Here is a 27,868-nt window from a genome sequence, read left to right as displayed (position 1 = left end):
AATTAATTTAAAATAGCCATGTATCTTCACTACATGTATAACCAGCCTGGTGCTTTAAGTACAGCATTACAGTTGTGTATGTAAAAAGCAATTTATACACATCGAGTAAACACTGAGAAGTCACAGACTTCCATGATTCTAAAATACCTGGTGTCATCGTTACAGCAGTTTTGAATTCAGATGGTAGAAAATGAAGTCACCTCAACAGTCCATCATGTTTTCTCCCCATGGCAATACTCCAAAATTCACACTAACATCCCACAGCGTTTCCCCAAACAGATCCAACAACAGAGGAGTTTTATCTTTACTTGTGTCGAAAACACACTGCAGAAATTTGCATTCATTTACTCCCTGCAATAAGGTGAAGTTAGGATCTTCCATCCTAACACTGAGATGTGTACTGGCCCCACTGTACTTTTCATTTACACGTGCACATTTCAAGTTGTTTCACTGTTAAAACCAAACTCTGCGGACCCTTTCTCGCTCCATGCACCCATCGCACAGCTAATATAAACGCACAAACATATGCATATCAGTAAAAACATCACCTCCGTTGTTATCATTTTCCAGTGGAGCTGTCTCACGAATATCATCTACCTGGCTATAAATGCCTCAGACTAAATTAAGAATAAAAACCCGCCTTTCTTCACTTCATATTGTAATGCCTGCACATGTTCCCTTCAGCATCACGTCTTCTGATTTGAATATCTACTGCTCTTTCTTGACCTTAGGTTGGCTCTCTTCCGTTTTGCTGGCCTCTGTTTGGCTTGGGCTCAGCAGCTTTAGCAGATCACGGAGGGCTTGTCTGATCTGATCACCAAACTTATGAGCGTCCTTCAAGGAGAGACGAAGAGCACAGAATAAGGAGAAGGAAGGAGAAAAAGCATTAGCATAGCGTTAAAAAACAAACAAGCAAACGAAACAAAATTGAGCCAATAAAAGATTAATGTCATATTATGCCTTTTTAAAAAATCTGAATAATAGTAAGAATAGTCATTGCATGAGAAAATATAAGAATTTTAAAGGTTTACTTGTGCAGTGAACAACCATGTCTTTCTGTAAATAACTACAGGCATAAGGGAGCATAACACAATTCTAGATTTACATATGAAGTACTAAAATACACAGACATTTGACTACAAATTGACCAAAAGCATTAAACTCACAGTGTCTGGACATGAGTGTTTGCACGAGATGTGGAAGTTAATCATGTTCTCTCCCAAAACGCAGTAGGACACCCCATATCCATCATCGGCCACCTGAAAGGCACAAAAACACTTGAATCATCACCAGTCCCTTGAATCTGTATTCATGTAATCTGTCCACTAATCCAGCAGGAACTATATAGAATAAAATAAATAATTGTAGAACAATTATTTAAAGTCTGTGAAACACCGGAGGTGGTACTGACCGGTCCAAAGCCTCCTCCACAGGAGACGTACTCCGGGTGGTTATCTATGTCAAACAGCTCCACCTGCTGGATGGGAGTCTGACTTGTGGACAGCCTCCATGGCTCAGACAGAACCTGAAACACACACAAGCCACCACATCAGTTTGCTAACATCAACTCAGTGTAAGCGCTACTAGACAAAAACACGACATGGAAACAAACCTCTTTGAGGAAAGGAGACTCCACTCCGAGGTATTTGGACACCACGTAGAGGCAGAACAGATGTCTGTCAATGCCGGCTCCAGTCATAGCCAAGCGGTAAAGTAGCTGGTGCTTTTCTGTGGCAACTCGGAACAAATGTTTGCACACGTCTGCTGCCTGGTGGAGAACGACGTGGTGAAGTGACATGGCTGTGTTGTGTTTAGGTTTTATAAAACAAATCAGGAGAGGGTTTTCATGCTCTCACCTCTCCGCCCTCCAGCGCTCGGATGAAGGCGCTAGACTCGTTGGTGCAGGAGCGAACAGTCTCAGTCCTGCCCTCCCTGAACAGACGGGTCATGGAGGCTTCATATGTCAAACAGAAAGTCCCCCGTTCCTGCAACCACGCAAAACAACAACAACAGCAAAAAACAAACAACTGATTAAAGTGTACAATTGTTTCAAATGCCATGTGTTCACTTTCTGTGTTTGAGCTCTAATGTAATGAAATGTGCTATAAAAATTAATAAAGTTGTCAATCTCGTATCCTACCAGACATTTGAAGACTGATTAACACTAGTCTCACATGTCTCCAAAGAAAGTTTCAGCCTTTTTGGGTGTTTGGTTCAAACTCACTTTGTCTGTTTTGGGGTCATTAAATTAAATCATTGCCTCAAACTGAAATCACAACTTCATAAAAGTTCATTTTCAGTGCATGGAACCTTTAATTATGTATTACATATTAGATTCAATTTTAAACATCTCAAGTTAAAGAGTGGATGCGGACCATCAGAGTTATGTAACTCTGCTTTGTTTAAACAGGTTAAACTTTTGAACAGATGTCAGTCTGACCTCAAACGTTTAAACCTGCATGTGTTCTCTTTATGTTAAAGCTCATCATTGTTTTACATGTTTAGGTAAGGTATCAGATGGTAACACTGCCATTCGACTTCAGTGGAACACTCACCCTGAAGTAGGCCAATTGAAGAGCCATCTGAATGAAGCCGTCTGGACTGACTCGACACTTCTTGACTTTTCCTTTGCCAAATTCTTGGAAGGAGAAAACATGGAAGTCCACATCATCAGCCAGCGCCTGGGCCACAGCCAGAGACTGAGCGATCTGCTCTTCACACTGTCACACACACAGTGAAAAACAACATCAGTCAAAACTGAGATATGTATAACCTCTGCATGATCTATAACCCCATAAGAGCTGCAGTTTTGGAGATGCTCTGACCCAGTCGCTTAGCTAGCACATTTTGGCCCTTATCAAACTCTCTGAAATCCTTATGCTTGTCCATTTTTGTACTTCTAACAAATCATCTTACAGGATAAAATGTTCACATTCTCATTGCCATGAGTCATGATGAAGAGATAATCAGTGTTATTCACTCCACCTGTCAGTGATCATAATGTTATCCCTGAATTTCTTGTACTTTCTTGTTTCCGTCTTTATGACAATAGCTTGCTTCATTTAGGAAAATGTTTAATGGAAAAATTTCAACACAGAACTAACTTCTGGAGGGATTTCCCAGCTGAGCTTCACTGGTCGGGGCAGGGATGGATCCACGTCTCCTTTACAGTGACCTTCTGCGTTGTAACCGAGCTGGAAGCTGTCAGTGGCCAGAGTGTACTGGAAACACACAAACGCATCTAAAATTATAGCTACTCAGAGCAACATAACAACATTCCAAGTTTTCTTTTGTATTCCTTACCTCCCACACGTGTGCCAGCACCGGCGCATCAGCCCAGGAGTGCTCTGCATTGATGCCATTTTTCCCGTTCTTGTAGTAAACAACTGTGAAGGACTTGTCAAACCACCTGCATGGCGACCAATAATAACAGATCACTACAGGAAAATCTCCACCAAGTCAACAGCAGGGCAACAATAACTTGATGACAAATTCATAACACAGTGAATATTTTAGTGTAGAAGTACCTGTCATAACATTTCCCGTGCAACAGAGATTTGGCGTAGCGGTCTAAACTGGCTGCTGGGTCATCTCCCATCATGCCCTGCTCTTCGTCATCTAGTGTCACAAAGAACGCGGCCTTCTCGATGCAATCCAAAGAGCGTTTATTGATCCCGCTGCTGAAATACTTGGTCCTGGCCTTAGCCCAGGGAACTCTATTGATTATAGACATTTACATTAGAATTACAGTGTGGTGTATGTTGCAGGTAATGTAAACAATCAAACTGACCTGTCTCCAGCAGTCAAGGCCCCAAGTTTGGCCTCCCCTTTGGAAGGAGGTGAAGGGTCATCTAGGATCCTCTGAATCTGGAATTCAATCTCCCTCGGAGACAGAAGTCTGCCTGCCTGGTACACCCTGAGACGAAAGTAGCGCCCTCTGTGGTAAACCACAATGTAGTCACTGTCCTGCCAATGCTGGACGGTATCTTTGGATAGAAAAGAAGAAAGAAGATGGTAAAAGACAAAGTGGACATACTGTGGTGTAAAACAGTGATGAATTTAGTGAAGATAATGAGGTGGGATGTGAAAATGTTGATGGTGGGAAGGTGCTGTAAAAAACCCCACAATGTCAGGGAAATACATACATAAGATGATAGACTTAACTTACAGGTTAAGGTGTCTTGTGTCCCTAAAATAAATGCATTTTCTAAACCTTTCTTTTTTTCCAAAGTAGTCTAAAGGCCTGATCAGATTTTGGTTTATTATGCTTGTGCTGGTGCATTATGTGTTAATTACCATGTAGTCCCGTGTTTTATATGCGGTACCAGCCAACAGCAACAAAAAAAATGCTGGGCTTTTTCCCCCTCGTGGGTCCTCTCTCTTTGTTGTCGTCACTTATTTCTGTGGGAAAACATATTTGCTCCTCATATTTTCTACTTCTTTTTACACCTCCATTGCAATAGTTTAAACAATCTCCTCCAGGGAGTCTGAGTCCTTATAATGAGATGGTGATGATTATTCTCTCACTGATAAATTTGAAAACTGCAGTGAAAAAGTCACCACAAATGCACAGGAGCATTCAACAGGCCAATAACAATAGTTGCTGCCTGTGTCAATGTGATATATAGTTACACCTTTGTTGAGGTACACATCAAGTTTATGGCGTAGGGTCTCAGTGTAGCTAAAATCCCCAGTAACACTGTAACATAGATGAATTCACAACAACCCAGCACACCATTCTAAATATTTCAGGTCTTGTCCAATGCAAACTGAATGCACATGGTGTGAGATGATCAGGATGTTGCCATGAGCATCTAAAAAGATGTTGTAAAAAGACTGCAAAGCTAAACCATCATTATCATACATGACTGGAACACCTGGCTTCACTGAATTCATGCCACGTGTAGGGCAAAGCACAACTTCACTAATTAGGTTTACAATGACCTAAACTAAGCCAGGCTGTAACTGAGAACAACTGCAAAAAACGTAGTCAAATTTGAGCCTGCATGCTTGAGTGCAATTGCAATAATAAAAGCAGGAATGAAATTTGGGTTTCTTTACACTATGATCTGTAACTTGAAATGACTGACAGAGTGATCGTCATATATCATGATGCCCAAACACAAACTATTGCATATGAAACAAGAATTCTTGTCAATTTTAAATAGTTTTTTTTCCTTTTTACTTTTTTGGGGGGCATTTAGAGATCTAAAAAAATTTGGGGCCAGTTGAGTAAGAATATAAATACTACCTGTTAGTATTCCAGGGATTCGACAAGTGTCAAACATCCGCTCAAACTGATAGGAACAGCAAGGAACTGCAGACCTCAGCAACCACTGAGTAGAATAAGAGAAGTATGCACCAGACCAGGAACAGTATAGGGAAGAAGGAGGAAGAGGAAACAAAGGTTGATAGAAAGGAAGTGTTGGGAAGAGAAGAAGGAAAAAAAATGAGAAAACAAAATGTGTGGGCAGGAAGGGGGAAAAAGGCATTAGTTTAAGACAGCGTCTCTCCAGAAACCCAGACAGACCTGAGATGAAACCAGCAGGCGAGAGGAGATTGATGAGAGATGACAGGATGAGCTGTTCAGCAGAGACATTGTGACTCAGTGAATCAGAGACGCCTTACTTGAACCACACAAACATACAAACACACACTGACACAATTTTCTATCCCATGCTTAAACTCCAGAGGCTTCAGACACCTTCAGTATGCCTCATCATTGCTGAAGGGGAGGTGTGTTAGCAATGCTCGCTATGATGTCTGAAAATGGAGCAGACTTCACATTCAGACATTTCTGTGGATGCTGTTGACGCGTGCATGCTGCTCAGTCTCTTTACCCGTCTCCTCTCCAGGAATGCGTGTGGTGTTGAATATCCTCTCACACTGAGCAGCACACAGAGGAATGACAGTGCCTGGTATACGACTCTGGGAAACGGAGAGGAGAAGACGAAGGCGAGGGCACGTGGAGAAGAACAGAAGAAAGCCATGGAAGAAACGTAGGGCCAGGGAAAAGGAGGGGATTTTTATTTTTTTTTAAGAGTGAGAGGGAAACAGGGAGGTAAATAAAGAAAAATCAAGCAAGTAAAAGAGAGATTGAAAAGGATACAAAAGGAAGGGGTAAAAGATGAGTATGGTATGATAACATAAGGGAAATGTCTTTACAAAAAAAAAATAAAATGCATGGAGATACAAGGCACATAAACGCTGATGGATAGATGAATGAAAGAATTAATGCTACACACACACCACATACTGATGGCCTCATGCGCCCACTCTATTCTACATATTACATAATACACTGATGTTTGAAAAATAACATTAAAATATGAGACATCCAGTTAACAAGCCATCTGTTGCCATAGCACGAAGATAAGAAAAATGAATGCTATCATATATACGTAGCAGCAGGGGTGGACTGGTGGCTTAACTCACAGGTTTGAGCTCTTCTTTGTTGAGTTTGCGGCGGTAAAGGAAGAACGAATGGATGCTGTTGCCGGCCCTGGCTGCCTGGATGGGAGTTGGAGTCACATACAAGAAGTCCTGCGGAGAAAATGAACAGATACAGAAAGTAAGGATCATCCAGACAAAATGATCCCTGAGTACATCTAGGATTAAAAGGTGACAGGTTTGAGGTTATGGAGAGGTTTACATTAGAAATACTGATTTGCTGGCACCATGCCCTAATTAAAAACACAGAGAAATATGACGTGGAGAAAGTACCCACGTCATATTTCTCTAAAAACAGTGACACCAACATGGTCTTCAGGGGGCAATACTTGTGATGGCAAAAAATTCTGGCTGTCCCTCTATGAACCTGGCTCTGCTGGAGATTTCTTCCTGTTAAAAGAGAGTTTTTTCCTCCCACTGTCTCCAAGTACTAGCTCATAAGGGATGGTCTGATTTTTGGGTCTTTACCTTACAACGTAGAGAGCCTTGGCAGTCAGTGATTTTATTGTCTGCATTTTTGCAAATGCTCTCTACACCACTGTTTGACTATTCAGACAAGGTTTGCTTATATATGATTTGTACACAGGACCTAGGAACAAAAAACTCTGAGTAAAAAACATCTTGTCTTTTGAACAAAGATTCTTCATATTCATTCAGTTACTCATTTTTAGAGATTAAACGCTCATCACTGTATTTTCATTCCTGAGCAATGCAAAAAAGCGATGCTGGCTTGGCAAAAACGTTATGTAGTGCGGATCTTGGCTATTATCCTTTAATATGTTTAATAGCGCAGAAAAATGAAAATCTATTGGCTTGCTCAAAATACCAACTTTTATTCAATCCAAAGTTAGGGTCATCGTCTCTTAGAGCAGAAATATCTTCAAGAAACTTAATGCAGTAACACTTTCTTACCATGCCATAGTAGTTACTGTTGACCATGATTGGGCTTCGACCCCGGAGGTAGACATATTCCTCCCACCAGTCACTGACCTGAAAGCAAAAGTGACTGCATATTCACACAAGCTAAATAATTCAGACCACAGATATACATTGTTAATGGAATTTGAAATTTTCTCTTAATGGCTTTGCTTTGGCCACACCTTACCAGATCACTGTGACCGACCACTTACATAGTTTGAAGCCCAGAGAGCTTTGAGTTTGAGGTACCACTGCAGGCGGTTACCAAGGCTGCTCTCAAACTCTGCGGCCAGCTTGGTCATGCGTTCATACTCTTTATCATCCATCAGCGGACGCACTGATTCCAAGTACTAAATGAAACAGGTAACGTGATAAAAAAAAAAAATGTTATATGAGCACAAACATATCTAATTCTGTCGATACAATACAAAAATTATTTTTCTATTCCTCCTTTGCTCATTGTGGATTAATATAAACCTTGTTGTTGTTTTTTTACTAAATTCTCAACTAGCTAAAAAAAACAAAAATAAAAAACTGAAAACAAATGATGAATGTGATAAAAGAACCATCTGTTTTATGGTCAGTGATCAGCATGTTATCATTTCCTCTGCTTCATGTGACATCTCACCCTCTTGACTGTGTCCTTGATGGTGGGCACAGGGAGATTTGGCAGCGAACCCTGATAGCTGTAGAGCAGCGGCTTTCTGCCAGAAAAGATGCGCACCAGCGCCTGACATAGACACACAAGGACAGACGCACTGTAAATATGAATGCACATCACACCTATATGACTCACAGTAGTTGGTTTGGATTTGAATCCAGTAATTTACACAAGTATTTCACAAGATAAAAATGCCGTGTAAAATAAATAAACATTCAATTTTTATGCTAAATAATGAGGGCCTCTAAACTTAGATTCAAAGCAAAGCTGTAAATAAAAATGCTTTATTCTAATGCATAAAAATATCATTTAAACTTGGTATGATAGAGGGACACCTGATATTTTAGGAGATCTAAAACCAGATGGACAGTGGAAGGTAGTTATGTCACACTGGGAAGTGGAAAAACTGAAGAAAAAGTACTGACCACCCAGATTTTGGTGGTGGTGGACATCTTGCCATGCTGCTCGAACATCCAGCGGTGGTAGGAGAGGAGCTGCTTGAGGCACAGGCGCATAGTGAAGATGAGCATTAGCCAAAGCATGGTGCTGAAGAGCACTGCTGACACCACTGCCTGGCACTGCGTACTCATCGACTGGCTGGAAATGATGTGTGTGTGAAATAAAATGAGACAAAAAGAAGATGAGTGAACAAGACTCGAGTACAAGACAGTACGAAAGCTTCAGATGCTGCAGTGAAGAAAGAAGATGGACACGTTTAATATTTAAGACAAAAGCGGGCTAGAAAGAAAAAAGAAAATTCATGTTGATTTAGCTTCAGGCTACAGGTTCCACCAACTATATTTTTATTACAAGCATTTTTGTTTATTGAAAACAGACAAGAAAAAAACATAGATCTCTGTTTAGCAGGGAGACACAATCTCATTGCCTTAAAGTGTGCTTATAGTTGTAGTGAACCCATTACAACTCAAACAAAAAACGTGGGGTTTTTTTTTGTCAATCTGACCAAAAACCAGAGAAACATTACATTTGCACTCATATGCAGAGCTTTTTGGAACTTATGCAAGTGTGTCATAGATGGTTGCCATTTTTATTGAATCACAGTAAAACTAAAGTATTAATTCTGTTTATTTAATAACTAATAAGAAAACATTCATTCATTAATTCGGGTTTGAGTTCGGGTCTTAGGAGGGTTAAAGGAGTCATGAGGTATGTTACCTGACTGGCAGGTGCTCCTGTATCTTGGCTATGAGTCCCATTGAAGGGTCTGAGCGAGTGTACATAGTAGCCAGGATTGCGATGACCACAAACAGCCAGGATGACGGACTAGCAGGATACACTCCTGTTATCACACTGTTCTGGTAGAGTGAGAGAAAAAACATGTTATTCTCTCTTTGTAGTCATTTCACTGACATGCTGTACAAAAATTCACTTATAATTAAGGTGCAGATTAGATAAATGTTCAACTATGAATGGCTAAATTAGATCCAGCTCGGTTTCACATTGGATTTATAAAAAATATTACCAGTAATTAAACTGGAAATTTAAGCCTCGAAAAGGTGAGTGTCCAACAGTAAAATGCTACCACATCAAAACAACTTCAGTAATTATTCATAGCGCCTCTGAAAGAGCGTGATCAAAGTGAAGACAAAATAAAGAAAGTCAAACACTCACTTCTGAAGCGTGTGCAGTAATGTGTTGTGTTCATCGCTGACAATTAAACCCACATGAAAAAAAAAAACTTGCTCAAAGCAAAACTAAAAATAACTGTTATACAAAGACAAACATAATGAGACTAAAATGAAAACAAAACCACAGGGTGAAAGCCACTCTGACATTTAACTGCAGCTCAGATGCACGTGCTACTGTAATGAGTTAAGGAACCACTGTAATACGAAAAGAGGAAGAATGATGCCAACAATGTTTTAGGGACATGCCGCTTAACACGAACAAAGATACCTTAATTCTGACGATACGCTTCTTCCATGAACGCATGCCAGAGAGGTAGATCTCAGTGAGGGCCTGATGGGACAGCTGCAGATCAATGCCATCTGGGGTAACGGTGAATTGAAAAGCGACGGCTTGGTGGGCTTCTGCCATGATTACTGTGCACAGTGAACCTGAAATAAAGACGGAGCAGAGGAGAGGAAAGGTTTTCTTTAACCAACAATTTAGAAAAGTCATCTGACACCCTAGAGGCCAGAGAACCGAGTGTTTAGACACAAGAACAAGAACACGTGTGGAAAATGACCAACCTCAGGCGAAATTAGACATCAGGCGAAAGAATGCAACATTCCAGGTGCCAACTTTTAAAACAGGCACACAAGAACAAAAACCTGTTTAAATATCTAACAGGTTTTCCAGATAAACAGGATTGGCGAAATTCTGTTAACTTTGGGCAAATTCAAATTCTGTGCTTTTCCATTCCAGAAAGGCTTAAAAACCTGCTACCTGACACGTTGTCCCCTCCTGCAGAGCCTGAAGGAACTGTTAATCATTATATGACTAACGTCAAAGCACATATCTGTTTTACAAGGACATAATAATAACATGCTTTTATCATTAATCTGTTACCTAGAGAGGAACTGTGCCTGATTATAACTGAGCTTTGTGGACATTAAGCCACTGATAACCTGGCAGTTAAAACATCTGTTCATTACTGTAGTAATCACTGTTTAAATATGTATGTATGAAGCTTTAAACACTAATAAACTAGCAATCTTATGTGATGCTGTGATCGACCGCACTGATAGAAATTCACGTCACAATCAGTGTGCTGCTGACTATGTGAATGTGTGAATGAGTCCGAACTATGAATGAACAGAGGGCACTGAATGAAAAGCAACAGTGTGAACTTTCTGACTCATTCTACTACTTTCTTTTAAGATAAAGGTCATGACCTACACTGGCATGCATTCATATTTCTGCTCCACTAAATTGAAATATGGCCTCTATGCTCTGTAATGCAATGGCAACTTGTGGTATTGGAACTTTTCTTGGTAAACATACTTGGAGTTGATACAGTTGACAAGCTGATTCCACTTCACTCATGTGAAAGAGGTCATGAAGAATTATATTAAAATTTTATCACAGGAAAAAGCGTCATTGTTGCAACAAATGAGGTTAAGAAAGAGAGACGCTGGAAGAAAAGAGTTTGGCAAATTTGCAAACAAACATAATTATTTTACTATTTTTCTGCAAAGCTCTGAACTGCAGCATCATTGCTGTACTGCTCAATGGATTTCCATGAATCTATGCTCATAGTGAATAAAAGCTACTTTTAGGGTCACCACAGTGGGCAGCTCCACATGTTTGATTTGGCAGATTTTTACACCGGATGCTTTCCCTGACGCAATCCCCCAAAGGGATTTGTGTCTCCTCCCAGAATTCAACCAATCTGATCCTTCACTTGTTAGGAAAATATGTAACAACTACATGTAACAGCCACTCAATTTACAGCCCATTTTAATCCACAACTCTGAACACATGCAATTCAGCATAAATCACCAAAGCGGTCTGGCCTTGACACTGAACCCTCCGGCTTCAGGCTCAACAAACCTTACTAAGCTATTGCTTTTACTTTAAAGTACACCCCATAGGTGAGGAGTTGCAAATGTAAATCACCATAAAAGACCTGATTGAGGCATTACCCTTTGTAGCAATAACAAATTAAAGCATCTGCCAGATAAATATTAGATTAACTGCTAACAAGTCCTTGGCTATGAGATTTAGCTATCCAGGGGTACATTACAACAACCAGGACATGTACAAGGAACATCTCCACTGCTGCTTTCTTTAACATCAACTGGCCCCCTTAAACCAGTAAACGGAAAACAGATTGCAGCAGTAACCTCTACACATCGTGAACTGTGATATTTCTCATGTGTAACTTGGTTACAGCAGCTGCTGGGCCCTGAAGGTGGTAGCGAATGAAGTGAAGATGATTCATCAGACTGAAAATGAGTTAGCAGAACACTTATGCTAAGCTGAACACATCCATCATGTGCATTTGAGGATTTTTAAAGACAAGTTCAAAATAACTCCTTTCAAATGCAAAGTGAGCTTGAAACTTGATTTGATGTTTGATGGGGGAGGTGCTGACCGGCTGCTGATGTTATTGGATATTTCTAAAGCAATTACTGATTCTCTTCACAAAGGGAATTGATTTTCCTCCACAAAAAAGGCTATGGATAATGCCCTGAGGTACAGTGACTGTCACACTGGAATGCCTCCCTGTGGAAGCTACACCTACTGCATCTCTAATACAAAACACATGATTTTCTCACCATCACTAGACCCCAGTGAGGTGATGAGCTTTATGTCATATCTAGAATATCTGCAGTACTCTAAAAAGCTGCACCTGTTTTACTTCAGCTCCTTTTTGTCAGGGACAACAGAGGCACAGCACACCTGCTCAGATCATATCTGAGGCACGTGCCATGAGGGAGCCTTTTTATGTGGGTCCCTCTAGATTTGATATCAATATCTCACTGACTAGACTAAAACTTTTGAGAGCTTAATGTGTACTCAGGTGTGTATTAATCCTTTTAATTCCTATTATCAGATGCTGACACAGCGTAACAACAGCATTTTGATCAACTTAAAGATATCGTTTAATTTATACAAGTAACAGATAAGGGGTATAATGAGCTGTGATAAGATAAGTTGCTTTATCTATGAACTAAACCAGAAAAAACTGGCAAACACTGCCAGCAGATGAAATCAGACAGAAAAAGAAGAACTAGGCAGGGCTAGTGAAAACTAGGTGAAAGGTAAACACCAACACCACTGAGGAATTTACACCACAACAAAGTATAAGCAAACTGCATTAAGGTTGGTTAAGCATAAGAATGCCCATTGCACCAGACCAGAGACGTATGTTTCGGGTTGTGAAAATAAAGGTTGTTGCTCATTAACTTTGAGAGAATGACTTTTGTGCACAGGGGCACACTTGTGCTCAGAAAACGGCTATGAGGTTCAAGAAAAGATCAAGAGCCGTTGGATTCTTGGTGTTTCTACAAGCTCAGCTTATCTCGACTAAACATTTCCTGTCTGTATGACGAGTAACAAGAAGAAAGAGAAAAAGAAAAAAAAAGAGAAAAAAACACAAACCCTGTGCTTTACACAACTCTGGTGAACATGACACCATGCCATATTGGGTTTAACTTCAGTACATGTGTTTAGTGTATAATCATGTTGGCTTTAACCTTGGTGAATGTGTATAGTGACTACAAGAACTGAAAGTGTAATCATTATGTGTGCACATTGTTCAGGAAATCAAAAACACTTTAACTGAAAATGTGAAGCACTGTATCTTCTGTGTTATTGCACACAAATATCCTGCAGAACATCAACAACCGACCATCAGCCAAGCTTATATGCTGGCTCTTCTCACTTGCCCATGTTTTCATTTGGACAGATATTAAAAATTAAAGGTCTGTAATGTAATGTAAAATCTGGTATTGTTAAACAGACTGAAGTAATCCAGCTTAACAACAATTTTAAGACGTGATGTCAGACAGATATGCACAGTGCAGGTTTGAATAGCAAAAAATGCAATGAAAATTTATTTCATAAAACTAAGAGCTTCTTGTTGTGAAAACACTGGTCTCTTATAAGCCTGACATTCCAAGCCAAGATCCTTTTTTAAATGACTTCATTAGACTCTATGATGCTTTGATGGGATCTACAACTCAATCCACGAAAAATCAACCTGCGCTTCCACTTGAGCCCCTCAGATTCAGCTCCTTTTTTGTACAATAGCTGTGGTATATTCAATAAAGCCAGTTAACATTTGATATCAAAATGTAGGTAAGAATGGTACCTTTAAAACATCTGCCCAGAATACACTTTTTGATGTTTAGTCCAGTAAACTATATAATACAGATAATGCAGCTAAAGCATGCAGGGTACCAATGATTTTTTTCCCCTGTTGCTTTATGTCACAGACATTAAACTGGTACAGACTTTCTGCTGAAAACTGTGATAAATCCCATGACATTGATGCTCACAGTTACAGAAAAAGCATGCTGAACAGAAGACCGTGACACTTAAGGCGGCTGTTAAATTTATTTTTTCAGATTTGTTTGATGTCATATAGCATGACTAACTAGATATGTAGCATTACTTTGTTATAAAGTCTTCCACAAAAGAGGGAATGTGAGGGCCCATACTTCGACATCACCAGTCTAATACGCTTGTACATCATAAGCTCACTTGAGATTGACCCGAAGTTCACCTGAGCCACTGTGGTTTCCAGATATGACTAAGCAGAGGTGTACATGTCAGGCAGAAAACTTACGAATGGAAGCAGCTCATTCCCAAACTCTGGATGGGAACATCAAGCTGTGCACTCTGCCGCCGATATGCGAAATATGTTTAAGATAACATGTCAACAAAGCGATTAACTGTGGAGATAACAATCTGGCGCATACGGAAACCGAAAAGAAATGCGTTATCAAAGATGTATAACATTTCAATAACCATAACAATAACAAAAAAGATACGTCCTGCTTAAACAAAGTAAAATCCAATTCACAGCAGTAACAGTAAAAAAAAATAAAAATAAAATACAAATATATATATGGTACGTTTTTTAATAATTATCGAAATTATTTCTGAAAGCGTTATGTTCCTGTTAGCTATAACCACAGTAAGGCAAGTGGTGACGGTTAAAGCCAGCTAGTGTTTTGCCCAAGTGCAGCAGGTTTGAAAATTAACGTTAGCCGTGGCTAGTGCTCGCTAGCAGAGCACCCAGCCCTTCATGGAGTTGAGGACATACAAACGGCTGCTGATGGTGCATGTTAACAGTGCTAACAAAGATGCGACCGTTTGTCTCCTCTTTGCAACACACTAAAAGCACCGTCAAAAGCTTGTTAAACATACCTGTTACTCCTAACGGATGTCAAAATTCCAGAAATCTCTGAGAAGCAGGAACCGACGGCTAACTTTCGACGTCGAACAAGCACCCGGTAACCGCTACAGTAGGGTCTAGAAAACCACCTCTCCCTCCGCCTCTTCCTCTTCGCGGGTGTACTACATTGATGCTCGCTTTATGAGCTGATGTTGCCTTTAAGGACTGTGGTAAATTTCACGACAACGCTTTGAGAGTAACGCCCATAATACCTGAGCGATGAGGCAATGCCAATCTTCTTAAACAAAATGCCGAGAGTAGGAGTTTTTGTGAAATGTTAACGTTTTTAAGGGGTGGATAGTTTGGATCACGTGGCACAGCTTTCCTTGTTTCTACAAGAGAATAAAACAGAGGTTTTGTTTTTCTCTGTTTTATATTTTAGCAAAGCAATTAAGGTCTCTTACACATATTTCTGAAAAATCTTGATTCAAGTTGACCAGATTTTTCTGAAGGTTTGCTTAAATTGAAAAAAAAAATGTGATTATAAACTCCATCAAACTTGCCTTGAGTATTCTAACTTCAGAAGGTTACAAGAATCTTTAATATTATTCTATAATTACTGTATAAGACATTACACTTCCCGTTTGTGTGACAGTGTGTCACGACAAACTGTCATGAAGAAAGGAAAAGCTTCCTAAAAGTAAGCCACTTTTTCTTTTCTTTTTTTACACAGGAACTAAACAGACACACATATGAATTTAGGGTTTATTACTGTAACCATAACAATAAGGTGGATCTCTCTTTATTTTGACCATCAATTCAATCATAATTGTTCTTTTTAATCACAGGCAATAGTTATAATAGTGCACTTTTTATATTTAAATTATGATACAGACATTTCTTTTTTTAAACACCTTATTCTACTGACCCTTATGGATGGAGAATAGTTTACAATCTTAGCCAGAGTTGGGTCAATGAAAAATGAAGGTGACGTGAAAGATGAGGTGAGCAATCAGTGTGTTTAGGACTGTGAGGCAAACAACTCCATACAGTTTCTCTTCTTGTGACAATGGGAACAAAACAGAGGTGAGGAAGCGGGACAGACAGGTCAAACGGACAAGGCATTAACACAGGAGATAAAGCCAACAAGCAAGTATTTGATGTGCTCATGTGTGTTTGTGACAGAGAAAACATAGGCCTGTTAGGGTTTGGCTGTGTTGGTTAGTTCAAAATCACTGGGTCAGTCGGGAAAATCCACACGTAACTACCTCAAAACGCATCCGCTGCAAAGTGCTCAGCCCACTCTCATTCAGTCGCCACCCACCCGTCTCGCACACAGATACCAGTTACCAGAGATCAGTGTGAGTCACAGAAACGCAAGATACAGACAAAAGCTCAGTGGGGACGTGAGATGAGAGCAACTGCTGCTATCGGAAAAAAAGAGTAAATAACAGGAACAGGAACGGGTTTCTTGGGTTTGTTATTGACACATTTTGTTGGCATGAAATCTAGTTTATAAAACAAATACATGACAAACCCCCCCCATAAATGAATAAATAAACAACAGACAGAAAAATCGACAGATTAGAAAAAATGACATTAAAATAATAAAGTGTAGCACTGTGTGTCTCTCTGAAATCCTTCTGCACTCTTGTTGCATATTGCACTGTATGGAAGACTGTGATGAACATCGACTAGTCTGATAGAGTACTGGAGTAATATATGTGACTGCCTTGAGTTGCTACGTCTGCTTGCAGAATGGCGACTCTTAGTGATGAGCAAGGGTGCGGCGATGGATACTTGGCTTGTCGGTGAACACTGAAATAACGAGCGTGGGGTTAGGAAGTCCTGTTCAACAAGAAGCTGACACCTTTTTTAAAGTCCAGCATCATGAATGCGTCCCATTGATGAATTTCCTTACTGTGTATCTTCTTTTTTTGTTTGTTTGTTTGCTTTATTTTGACATGAGTCAGTATATGAATACTATGGCAACAGGAGACAAAGCTTGACGAGAAAGGCGGTTTCTGTTTGATCCACAGGCCGGTGATGCTCTTCTCATTCAATCTGGGCGCAAACAGCTGTGATGAGGTTCATGAAGCTAATCACGGATAGTGACGACAAAACAAAGCTTTCATATATTACTGTTCATATTTCTGTTCAAACACTTTTCTTCAGAGCAACGAGGGTCCAATGCAAAAATCTTAGAAGCATTGTTTCATATTGTCTCTGAGTAAAAAGCAAATATAAAAGAATCGAAACACTTAACTCTGAATGAATGCCTGTCGGAAAAGCAGCTTCCACTGTCAAACACTGTGTGGAGTGTCTCAGTTGCTGTCTTTACTGTGATCACTGTGCTACTGACATCCTTAAAAGAAATGTGTAAACATAAATAAAAACTAAATAAAAAAATATCTTTTTTTGTTCACATTCACTTACTTAGCTTACTTTGTTGGTTTTCTTTACCTTAGGAGGAGACACTGCTGGAGAAAAACAGGACCTTCACTGAGCTCATCGCCACTCACTGGGGCGGCAGCAGGGTGCTAACTCTTTAGGATTCTTCTGCTGAGATGCATTCATATTTCTTTTTAGTGGGCGGGTTTAGATGTTGCTTGATAGTGATATGAGCGCACTGATTCATTTTAGGAGTAATCTCGAGAACCATCACATGACTATTATTTATTTTTTTCCTTTTTTTTGGTGTTGGATACTGTAATACGATGATATGGTAGACTAGCCTATCTGATCATATCAGCAACCTTGAACAGGCTGATTCGCTAACTGGCATGCACATTAGCACTTCAAAATTCCTAGTTTGATCTGTGAAGCTGTACCTATGATATATACCAAACTGCTCATTCACGTATTGTTATTATTTTTTTTCATTAAAGGGCGGTTTGTTAACACTTGTTTCTCATTTAAGGGTAGGAATCCTGGTAATCATAAGATCGGTAGAATCTCGAGTTGGAAAAAATGTGCATGATGGGGAGGAAAAAGGCTCAATCCTTGCTCTGTGGTCAAGCACCTTCAGTAACTTAGACAAGGAAGAATAGGAGTAGCTCATGGCTTGCAGGGATACTTGGAGATGAAATTACACTGTCTTCTTTCTGGTGTAGTTCAGGCATCCTGCTGCGCAGTCTAACTTTCTATCCTACGGTTGGGATTGGGTTCCGTTGGAGGACAGCAGTCGGGTTCTCTCTTTGGCGGAGCCTCTGCGCTGCAGAACTCCCCCGCTGCCTCCTATGCCTCCGCCATCTGCTCGGTCACCCCACTCGCACCTGTCGCCCCCACCCTCGGAGCGCCTCGAGTTTTGGCGGGTGGGGGTCCCGTGGGGCCGACTGTTCTTCTCATCTGGGAAGGGATCAAGAGAAGAGAACGGGAAAGTCACTCTGAATGTTTACAATCCACAGGCTTCACGGGTCAGTGGCAGAAATGCAGGTGTGAATTAAGGTGATTAAGGTGGCAGCTAATCTTCCACCCTATGCTTCGCTCACTATAGTCTAGGAACTGTGAATCATGTCAATTATTATAGTCAGCTCCAAGAACAAATATAGATCTAGAAATCAGCTCAAAGACTAAAATTTAAACAGGGTGAATTTCTACAGCAGTGTGTGGAAAAGTATTGTGTGGTTAAGCAATCTTACCAGATAGGGCTGACACCAGTGGGTGATCATGGGAGCTGAGAAGCTGCGCTTGAATCGTTTCCACCACCCGTCTGAACCTGCGACTCGGACCTGAAGAGGAGTCACACACATTTAACTTAGGGTAGGTACTGTTCCAAAATAATATGATCTTAACGTCACCTGATTTTTTTTATACATCCAAAGTTATTTTCAGAGAAAAACCCTCAATTTGGTAAAAACAAACCAAGTTGAACCCAGTTTCAACTTAAAAATACTGCTCAAAAACATAAACATTTCAGGAAATGTTGAGTATTTTACTATAAGGTTTACTTATTAACCCTCTTAAACCCCTTTACTTATTAAACCTCATCTTGCTATAGCTTTACTTGCTGACAAGAGTATTATTGATTTGTTCATATAACTTTCCAAAGCAGAAAGCTGTTGAGCAGATTTGCAAAAATTGAGATTTTTTCAGGGAGCGACACAGTTTTGTCAAAATGTTTAACATTTCATTCCACCATTAGCTAATTTTAGCATCTGCTTTACTTGCCTGATATGAGGGTGAATGTCACGCTGTAAATTCCTGTCTCCCTCCTGCCCTCCCTCTCGTTTCTCTCCCTGTCCCGCTCCCTCTCGCCCTCGGAAAAGGCAATGTCCACCTGGAACTTGACGGGCTTCTGGAAGACGGAGGGACCGCCGGAGGATTTGTATTCGGCTCGGAAGCTGGTCTGTGAGAGGACGCTGTGACTGAGGGATGGGATCTGTGTGGTGGGGCGACAGAGAAGAAGCAGAGAGACCGACAGACTTACGAGGCGGGAGAGGTATGGGGACCGACGTGAGTATAGGGAGACAAAGGGTGAGGGTGAGGAGAGGAGAGAGAAAGAGTGAGCCATTGGTGAAAGCAAAGTGATCCATCTACATGCCACGAGTGAGCAAGATCAAATAAAGATTAAATAAAGAGAAAACTGAAATAATGAGAGAAATGGAGTGTGTACAGTATGAGAGCACAAGTCAGATCCAGCCAGAGCCATGCTTTGATCGCGAGAGCAGTGAAGGACAGTCCAAGTCAGACACTCACAGACAGGAAGGCGTGGACAATGTCAGCTTTAACAGAGCTCAGCGGTTTGTCTCTGATCACCACGAAGATCTGCTCCTCTTTCTCCAAGCCGATGAAATTCCCAAACCACGATTTCTTAGCTAGCCTGGTAGCCAGACAAAAGAAATACACAGCATGAGGAGACACAGACAGCGTAAACAAACGGCTTTATACCGTGAAAATACGACACCTCAACAAATATTTATCTCCAGGAGCTGGGACTCACTCAGGGCTGGATTCTGGCGTTAGGCTGGACATATCCTCTGATGTAGGAACTGTGAGAGAGATGAAGCACACACAAAAATTCCGCAATCGACATTTGACAGAATAGAGCAAAAGGAAAAACTTATAGATAATCCTCAGCGATTACAGAGATGAAAGCTGAAAAAGGAAACCAGTGTATCAGAAGTAATGAAATCTTCTGAAGCTATAATCCTACACACTAAAAGCATAACTCCCACAAAATATGAGAGCAAACATGCAGGACTGACCTTGCAATTTACGCCGATGGAATCTTGGTGAGCCCAGGAGGTTGTTCTTGAAAGAATTGAGGCGAGTCCTCCAATGGGCAGAGCTGCTGGCTGCCATGCCGCTCCCCCCTCCTGGACTGGAGGGTGGGGTCAGCGACAGTGAGCCCACCCCTCCCCCTCCCTCCGCCCGCGAGGAGGATGAGGACGAGGAAGAGGAGGGCGGGGTGGAGGAGGGGTGGTGAGGGTGGTGAACAGGGGTGCCCAAGGGTGTGGGCAACGGAGAGCCCTGGGGAGTGACCTGCGGCACAGAGTGGGCAGAGTTTGGGTAGAAGCTCTTAGTCACTGACTTTAGGACAGAAGAGGAAGGGAAGAAGAAACGGGGGATGGGTGACAGGAGTGGGGAAGGGGAGGGCGAGCGGGAGGATGGATTTTGCAGAGGCAAGGATTTGATGGGCTGTAGGTGGGGTCGGTTGGCGGGTCCCTTGGTGGGCAAGGTCTGGGTCTTTGGGTTTGGGGGAGCTTTGGGCTTGTCATGAGCCCGTGCTGAGCGAGGAGTGGTGGTGCTTCCCTGTTTGGACTCCTTTGTGAGTGGGGAAGCGGTGGCAGAGGTGACATCTGATTGGCTGAAAGTGAAGACGGGGCTCTGATAGGACTGGGGGGTGGGGGTTTGTCAGGGTGAGGGGGTGGGAGACATGGAAAACAAGAAAGAGAAGGGATGGAAAATGGAGAAAGGATGGAAATGAATATCATGCTTAATGACAGAAGAGTGCATCTTGTGAGGAGTGAAAGTGCCGAATGCAGTTCTCAGTGCCGATCATAAAGTCTTTCATTTAGTGCATTTCAGTCTTTAGTACGCGCCCTTTAAATCTATTGAAAGTGAGGGTTTCGTGACAGTTGTGGCAGGGTTAAGAATGCAGTGACACAGGACAGTGGCTGTGAAGGTGTTACTATAGAGTAATTGCTGCCAATTAAGGGTTTTTTTTTTACCCTTTAGGGACTGTTTTTATACACTTTCAAGCACAATCAAACCATTAATTATCCAATAAAGCATCTAATTAAGCTGTCAAATTGTTCAAATTATCATATATAAAACTAGCTCATGCATGAGGAGGAAGAAAAGTGACATGAAGACAGAAAACAAATGCAAGCCTCCTGTTGGGTGAGACAATTCATTTAAGGGACCTGTGTTGTGATGATGTGTAAAAATGACTGAGAAGATATTTTAGGGAGTTGCGAGGAGTGAATATTTGTTTTTTTTAAAGCAGCTTCATGTAGAGACTGACATCAGCAAAAAAACCGCATTGTTACATACTGAATCAATAGTTGGCAAAGGAGTAATACTGAATTGAGGTAAACTAAATTACTACCTAGTCTGTCAACATTATCTCTGAAGTCATTTCCACTGTTGGTTTACAGAGCTGTTATTGCCCAATGAGGCTAAAATGTACACAGTACCCTGCTGACACTGACAGCTGTCTGAACTGCAGGACACAAATATGAGACTGGACTTAAAGCTATATTATTGACAGGAGTTAAATAATATAAATGCAGACTACCAGAAATTAGCATTTTATTATGGATCCAGGTATAGTGTTCAAAGATAATGTAGTAAAAGTATGAACAAGTTGGTTTACAGAACCTTACCCTGGGACTACTGAGAGGGCTGGAGGAGAGACCGGTTGACGCTCCACTGACTGAGCGAGACCTGACAAAGAGACCCAAAGATTAATAGGCTGTTAAACCCCCCCCCCAAGAAAAAAACCCCCAAAACAAAAACTGTATGATAATGAATTATTGCGCTCTAATTCTGCAGAATACAGAGTGTATGTACTATATATGTGTAAGAAAAACATGCTATACCTCTGGCTGTGTGCAGCTGTGTCCAGGGCCCTGCGAGGTGGTGTAGGAGACCCTTGTTCGGTGACACTCAGGACCTCCAGGCTCTTCCTTTCGGGACGGCAACGGCCGTGGCGCGTCAGCATAGGGGAGTCGACGCGCTTTCGAGGAGGGTCTGCTGAGAAACGCCACCATAAACTCGTTACAAATTTTGTTTTAATTTTAAGCTTTGTGCTGTGTTTCGCACTTCAGGAATTTCTTCTGAAAAATTCTTTCACAGGCCTTTTGCTCACTGCGCCATCTGTGACTGTGATAAACTTAGCTTCATTTGCATTTACAGAATTGCTGTCCCTTCCAGTTTTATCTCATAGACAAAGCTTGCAGATGTCCTGCAAAGGCTGGTATAATCATGGTAAAAGCCAGCGACAACTTATAGTATTAAAGAAACAGGTAAACACACTAAAACTCCAACACAAGGACATTAAGGGCCATACTGCTGTATATTTTATCTCTAATGCTAATGCTAGTCAGTGCAGTCAGTGCATCAAGTAATAAAATTATAACTTAATAGTGTTTAAATCATAACCTCAAGTAATCCCTAATTCACTGGAAGGAGAACTGAGCATACAGGAACACCGCTCTTGAAAAAGTCGGTAAAATGTGTCTCAGACCGATAACTGTAGCGTCCTCTCTTGAGTGGATCCCTCCTGCCCCCTAAAGACTGACCTACATCATTGCGCGGAGGTAAGTCCTCATCCTCATAGCTGGGGTACCGCTCTTTCCTGTCTAGCAGAAGGTAATAGATCATTTTCTCCTGGTTTTCTCTGTTGGGGGGTGGGAGAAAAATACAGATTGAATGAGATGCTAAAATGTCATAATATTTATTTAAAAAGGAAATCTGTATGGATGCCACACAGCCACGCGATTAGCTTTTAGTAGGCTGTTCACACGGTCACGCAGACATGGATTTCATGACACAATCAGTTTATTTAACTGATCACACCAATGGGAAAAGAGCTAAAAATAAGCCACATACTCCTTCCTCTAACTCAACACTATATAGGCAAATAAGACAAGATAGGATGTTTGTGGCCAATATTAATCGGTTGCATAACGTCAAATATGCTGGCTGAGTGTTAAAAGGAGAAAAAAATACAACAACAAAAAATACGCAACAGCAAAATATACACTGAAAGAAATATTACATGCTTGTGACTGCATTGCATATTATATGCCACAAATGTTCTGATTTTTCCAGCCATTTCAAGCTGACGCTAGAAACCACAAACGTGTTTGGAAGCTGAAAGAAATGACTTACTCCTCACACTGCAAGTCACGTGTGAGCTTGACTCTGTCTCGGAAACAACCGAGCGAGTGCATGCTGTCCAGCACATCTGGGTCCAGCTCAGTCAGGGACAAGATTCGCCTCACACAAACCCGCCTTGGAGGAGGCTGCTCAGGACACGGCTCGTTACGACCACCCCTAGTAGGAGTCAAACAAAATGAAGCACATAGGAATGACACAGATGTACTGTACATGATTAAATACGATCACTTCAGCAGTCACGTATGAGAAAACGAATGTATACTCACAGATACCAGGAATGTTTCTGGATGGCCTCTAGCTATAAGGGGTGACAGGGCAGATGGGGCCATTAGTGTCTACAGTCTGTTAACAGCCAGATGGCCACAGAGCTGTGCTGTGTAAACAGTTCACATCACTTTTTTTTTTTTTTAATACATCCACAAATCTCACGATTGCAGAATATTACCCATTAAACTGGATCATAAAAAACATTTTCAACTCTGCAATGTTTGCTTTTGAAAGTTTAATCAGAAAATCACTTGTGTGTGTGTGTGTGTTAGAAATATTACTGAGAAAGTTCTAGATGACTCAGTTAAGTCCCCAAAACATGCTTTAACAGCTGCCACTACGATGCATCTTCCTGACTGTACAGTATTGCAATGAATGCGCCAATAAAACACATACAAAATGCAACTGTGCCACACATAAATATCAGCTAGAGTGCAGATCCAGCAAAAAAGGATAATAGGAAAGGCAAGAAGGATCATCTAAAAGTGAATCGAGACAAAAATTATTTGTACCAAAAGCAAGAGTCCCATTAAACATATATTTTATCTTACAGAAGGAGAGGCAATCCCAGTTTAAGGCGGGTGACTGAAAACAGGTGTAAATGCATGCTGCATCTGAGGTCTGGACTAATGTGAGCAGTCTCATACCGTGAGCCTCTTTTCAGGGTTGACCTCAATCATTCCCTTCAGCAGGGACTGACAGTCCGGGGGGATGAAGTGAGGCATGTGGAACACCCCGCTCTTTACCTTTTCCAGGAGCTGGCGTAAATTGTCGTGGTCAAAAGGAAGGGCCCCCTGTAGGGCAGAGAGAGAGAGAGAGAGACAAAAACAAGAAAGGAACAAAAAAACAGATTGCATTAAAAAAAAAAAAACACTGGCAAGCGTGGGATGTAAGAAAAAACTGCAAAAAACATTAGATAAGGGATTTTAAAAAAGACCAAAGTGCACTGTGAAAACACAAGTAAAAGACTTACCACCAGTAGGGCAAACAGAATGACCCCACAGCTCCACACATCTGCTCTCCGCCCATCATACTTCTCCCCCTGCAAACACACAAACACTTATGATTTTATTCATCGCCGGCCATTTCAATACAAAAGTGATTCACAAAACTTGGCACCCGTCACAGGATGATTTAGGCTGATTTCAGGATGAAAAACACTGAAAGGAACACTAAAATCCATTTAGTCAAACTCAGTCTAAAAATACCATGAAGCCAGATTTGAATCGACAACACTGGATAATCTTTTAAATGCTGAGTGTCCTAAAGATTTACTCATGCTAAAAGGTGTGAACGTTCAGAAAAACAACTCACGAGACAGACTGAACTTAACATTAAAAGTGTCATGTTACTGGTTAGTTTTCATCAGGGGTGTCAAACATAAGGCTCGGCCGCCAGAATTGGCCAGCCAAAGACGCCAATCAGGCCCACTGGAGAGCTATGGAAAATGTGGGGGCATAAATTTGACTTTTTATTGTATTTTCAAACTTTTAACAGCTTTTTGAAAAACCATTCATACTACACCAAAGTAAATAAGTAAAAGATAAACAATTAAATGACAGAAAATTCCTGTTTTTTCACTGTCTACTATAGAAATGTACAATTTTTACATAGGGTTCACCATTTCAAAAAAAACAGGATGCTCTGTCAAATAACAAAAATGTTCATAATCACAGACTGAGTAATAAACTAACAGAACTCTTTCTGTAATTTTATATATTTACTTCTTACAATTTAAGCCCAACACAGCATTTCTTTAGCATGCAGAAAAACTGTATTGTTGAAATTGCACTTCGTTTTTAAATATCAAAATATCTCTGAGATTAAATGTGTGATTTAACTTCTTTACACTCTCAGAAAGCAGAGTTTAACTGATCAAACACACTTAAGATCAAAGTGGACTGTACATGTCCCACAGTGTAAAATGGGTTTGACATCCCTGGTTTAGATCATGTACCTTTGGAGCGATTTATCTCTCTACAAAATATTTTTTTTATTTACATTTCAAACAAGAACATTTGAGAATACAGAGAATAAGAGCTGGATACTTACCCGTATAACCTCAGGGCAAGCGTAATGTGGTGATCTAAAATCAGAAAAGGTTTGCCATTAATATTAGTGAAAGTAAAATGAGCACTGTATAAAAGAAGTCATAGATCTGTGTTGTAGACGCTGTATTTTTCTGCTGACGTGGAGCCTTTAAAATGTACAGAGTCATACTGCAAGTTGTTGAATTATATAACCCTGTTTATGTATGTACATCATCATTCATGAAGCTCACACACAGAGTTGATACTCACCCACAGCTGGTTTCTAACAGACTGTCTCCCACCTGCAGGGAGGCCATGCCAAAGTCAGCAATACGAATGTTGTTCTTTTCATCCAGGAGCAAGTTCTCAGGTTTCAGGTCTCTGTGACTGCACACATACAACCAATACTGTTAGAGTTGTTGTCAACATGATGCTTTAAATCAAATACAACTGCATGACTCTGAAAATGTGTTTGCACAATCATAATGTGTTTCACTCATTTAGTACATCAGACAACAGCTGTTGTATTGTTTAAAAAGAAACGCTCAAAATAGCTTTGTAAGTCAGTAGATGAGTCTTAAATCAACATCCTACATATGAACTTGACTCAAACACGGTTATTACAGCTCGGTGCAAAAAACCAACCAGATGGAATGACTGTGGCAGAAATCCAAAGCAGAGATGATCTGCCTGAAGAACTTCCTGGCCTCTTTTGGAGTTAGCCGGCCCTTCTTTACCAGGTAGTCAAAAAGCTCTCCTCCTGACACATGCTCTAACACCAGGTACCTGTCCACAAACAGGGACAACAGTGTGATTTGAACTTATGATTCTGATAACGCTTTTCCACTGATGTGGTGCCGGACCAAGCGCAGAGCCAGTTCTGCCCTGGTGCTTTTAGAAGACCAACCGACTTTTTTGACCAAACCGAACACTGCAAAAGTTTGATGTAGTTTCTACAGGAAGAGAATTAAAGGCCCATCCCGCAGAAAAGGATATCAGTGTTTGCACTTTTGGTGAAAATGTGGGAAACAGGTTCTTAGTTTGGCACCACATTGGTGGAAAAGTGGTGCAAGTAGTGAAAAGCAGACAAGATGCTAAGAAAAAACTATTTAAACTTAGACACTTCCCATGGTTTGATATAATAAGCTTATGATGTTGGATACTAGGACTACAATATTCAGGCTGTACTCACTTTCGGACAACCCATCTGTCTACTCCAACAGTTGTTTTGTAAGGGTATTAATAGATTTGAGACATACTCCTCATTAAGACAGACTTTTGAGAATAAAAGTAGGGGATGAAGGAAAAGTGAGACTTACAGTAACGACAGCAGATTATTACAGCTTTTCTTGAAATATTTATACTCATCCCACTCCAAAGATTAGTATGCAGCTAGAAAGCATGCAGACTGCATTGAGCCAAAGAGAAAGGCTTTTTCTGAATGCAGAGGGAACTCACAGATATTTGTTATTCTCGTAAACATCATGCAGCTTCAATACATGCGGATGCTCAATCAGTTTCAGAATGGCAATCTCCCTTTCAACCTGGTTAGAAAGAAGGGAAAGCATAGAGAGAGAAAGATTTTGAAGCGAGGCTCATGAGCGAGTTGTTTTTCACACATCTGAACGGAGGTTAACTGTTAACTCATACAGACGATAAATATAGTGAATATGGGACATTTTGTCAACATCTTAAAACACCATGCTATATATATATATATATATATATATATATATATATATATATATATATATATATATATATATATATATACATATACATATATATGTATATGCATATACATATAAGTGTCATCATTAACGTCACTGTGAGCAACGCCTTCAACAGCGTCAGACTGTACCTTCATCAGGACTGACTCAGACAGCTTCTCTCTGTTGACTATTTTGATGGCTACCTTCTGACCCGTAATACAGTGGATCCCCAGTTTGACAAGTCCTGTAGATTGGATGAGAGAGATCATTATAAAACACAAGAAGGGTGGCGGGTGGGGGTAGAATAAAAGCGCACAGTTTAAACACTACACAAAACACTAGTTTTAATTTCAGAAACAACTCGGCAATACTCACCTGTCTGTCCCTTCCCCAGAGTCTTTTCCAGTCGATAGGGCCCAACATATTGAGCTGACTGACTTAGAGACAGTTCCTTACTCATACTGCTCTTAACTGGAGGCTAACACACAATTATTACTACTTACTGCACTGTAGTTATTGCAATTACTGTGATATTGTACAGCTTACACAGAAGTTACTGTGGGAGACAAGACGATGCTCAAATTAGAACGACTGTCTTTTTATGTCAGCGGTAACACGGACTTTCTTTGAAGTCACTTCATGAACGTGAAAAAAACAAAAAACCATAGAA

The 27,868-nt window shown here is 40.7% G+C and overlaps 2 protein-coding genes across 13 annotated transcripts; both read right to left on the bottom strand.

The window, feature by feature from the left end:
- Positions 1 to 552: 552 nt before the first annotated feature.
- On the bottom strand, positions 553 to 15,034 carry LOC309712418 (carnitine O-palmitoyltransferase 1, liver isoform). 2 transcript variants are annotated; one of them, XM_082543175.1, is made up of 19 exons: positions 14,873 to 15,034; positions 9,947 to 10,107; positions 9,206 to 9,345; positions 8,455 to 8,626; positions 7,997 to 8,098; positions 7,581 to 7,718; positions 7,363 to 7,440; positions 6,436 to 6,543; positions 5,252 to 5,336; positions 3,791 to 3,986; positions 3,528 to 3,716; positions 3,304 to 3,409; positions 3,105 to 3,221; positions 2,556 to 2,720; positions 1,857 to 1,985; positions 1,613 to 1,768; positions 1,412 to 1,525; positions 1,167 to 1,259; positions 553 to 834 (listed from the first exon to the last, which is right to left on the bottom strand). In XM_082543175.1, the coding sequence occupies exons 2-19, from the start codon at positions 10,085 to 10,087 to the stop codon at positions 709 to 711; spliced, it is 2,355 nt and encodes a 784-aa protein (XP_082399301.1). In that variant the 5' UTR covers positions 10,088 to 10,107; positions 14,873 to 15,034; the 3' UTR covers positions 553 to 708. The 2 variants fall into 2 exon arrangements, with proteins under 2 accessions (XP_082399301.1, XP_082399300.1); XM_082543174.1 differs by lacking the exon at positions 5,252 to 5,336 and adding an exon at positions 5,841 to 5,928 and having other exon boundaries at positions 14,873 to 15,033.
- A 559-nt stretch (positions 15,035 to 15,593) lies between these two features.
- Positions 15,594 to 27,664, bottom strand: brsk1a (BR serine/threonine kinase 1a). Of its 11 annotated transcripts, none has more exons than XM_082543609.1 (19): positions 27,574 to 27,664; positions 27,348 to 27,442; positions 26,945 to 27,030; positions 26,132 to 26,272; positions 25,757 to 25,873; positions 25,509 to 25,542; positions 24,430 to 24,498; positions 24,104 to 24,250; positions 23,456 to 23,487; positions 23,181 to 23,345; positions 22,589 to 22,686; positions 21,887 to 22,040; positions 21,671 to 21,731; positions 20,048 to 20,678; positions 19,783 to 19,831; positions 19,539 to 19,662; positions 19,011 to 19,221; positions 18,482 to 18,571; positions 15,594 to 18,188 (listed from the first exon to the last, which is right to left on the bottom strand). In XM_082543609.1, the coding sequence occupies exons 1-19, from the start codon at positions 27,656 to 27,658 to the stop codon at positions 17,989 to 17,991; spliced, it is 2,589 nt and encodes an 862-aa protein (XP_082399735.1). In that variant the 5' UTR covers positions 27,659 to 27,664; the 3' UTR covers positions 15,594 to 17,988. The 11 variants fall into 11 exon arrangements, with proteins under 11 accessions (XP_082399735.1, XP_082399731.1, XP_082399740.1 ...); XM_082543605.1 differs by having other exon boundaries at positions 15,594 to 18,202; positions 18,484 to 18,571; XM_082543614.1 differs by having other exon boundaries at positions 20,048 to 20,324.
- Between the last annotated feature and the right edge of the window lie 204 nt (positions 27,665 to 27,868).

Source organism: Aulonocara stuartgranti (assembly GCF_965226115.1).
Source record: "Aulonocara stuartgranti genome assembly, chromosome: 8".
NCBI classification, from domain to species: Eukaryota; Metazoa; Chordata; class Actinopteri; order Cichliformes; family Cichlidae; genus Aulonocara; species Aulonocara stuartgranti.
The sequence above is the reverse complement of the archived record's forward strand: the minus strand, read 5'-3'. Positions and strand labels throughout refer to the sequence as shown.

Coding starts and splice junctions, on each gene's coding strand:
- LOC309712418 (XM_082543174.1), bottom strand. CDS start 10,087: ATGGCAGAAGCCCACCAAGCCGTCGCTTTTCAATTCACCGTTACCCCA. Junction 5,929..6,435: donor ACAAAGAAGAGCTCAAACCT/GTGAGTTAAGCC, acceptor TCCGTTTCCCAG/AGTCGTATACCAGGCACTGT. Junction 3,222..3,303: donor TGCTGGCACACGTGTGGGAG/GTAAGGAATACA, acceptor GTGTGTTTCCAG/TACACTCTGGCCACTGACAG.
- brsk1a (XM_082543605.1), bottom strand. CDS start 27,658: ATGAGTAAGGAACTGTCTCTAAGTCAGTCAGCTCAATATGTTGGGCCC. Junction 27,443..27,573: donor TCTGGGGAAGGGACAGACAG/GTGAGTATTGCC, acceptor TCCAATCTACAG/GACTTGTCAAACTGGGGATC. Junction 23,346..23,455: donor CAGAAACATTCCTGGTATCT/GTGAGTATACAT, acceptor GACTCCTACTAG/GGGTGGTCGTAACGAGCCGT.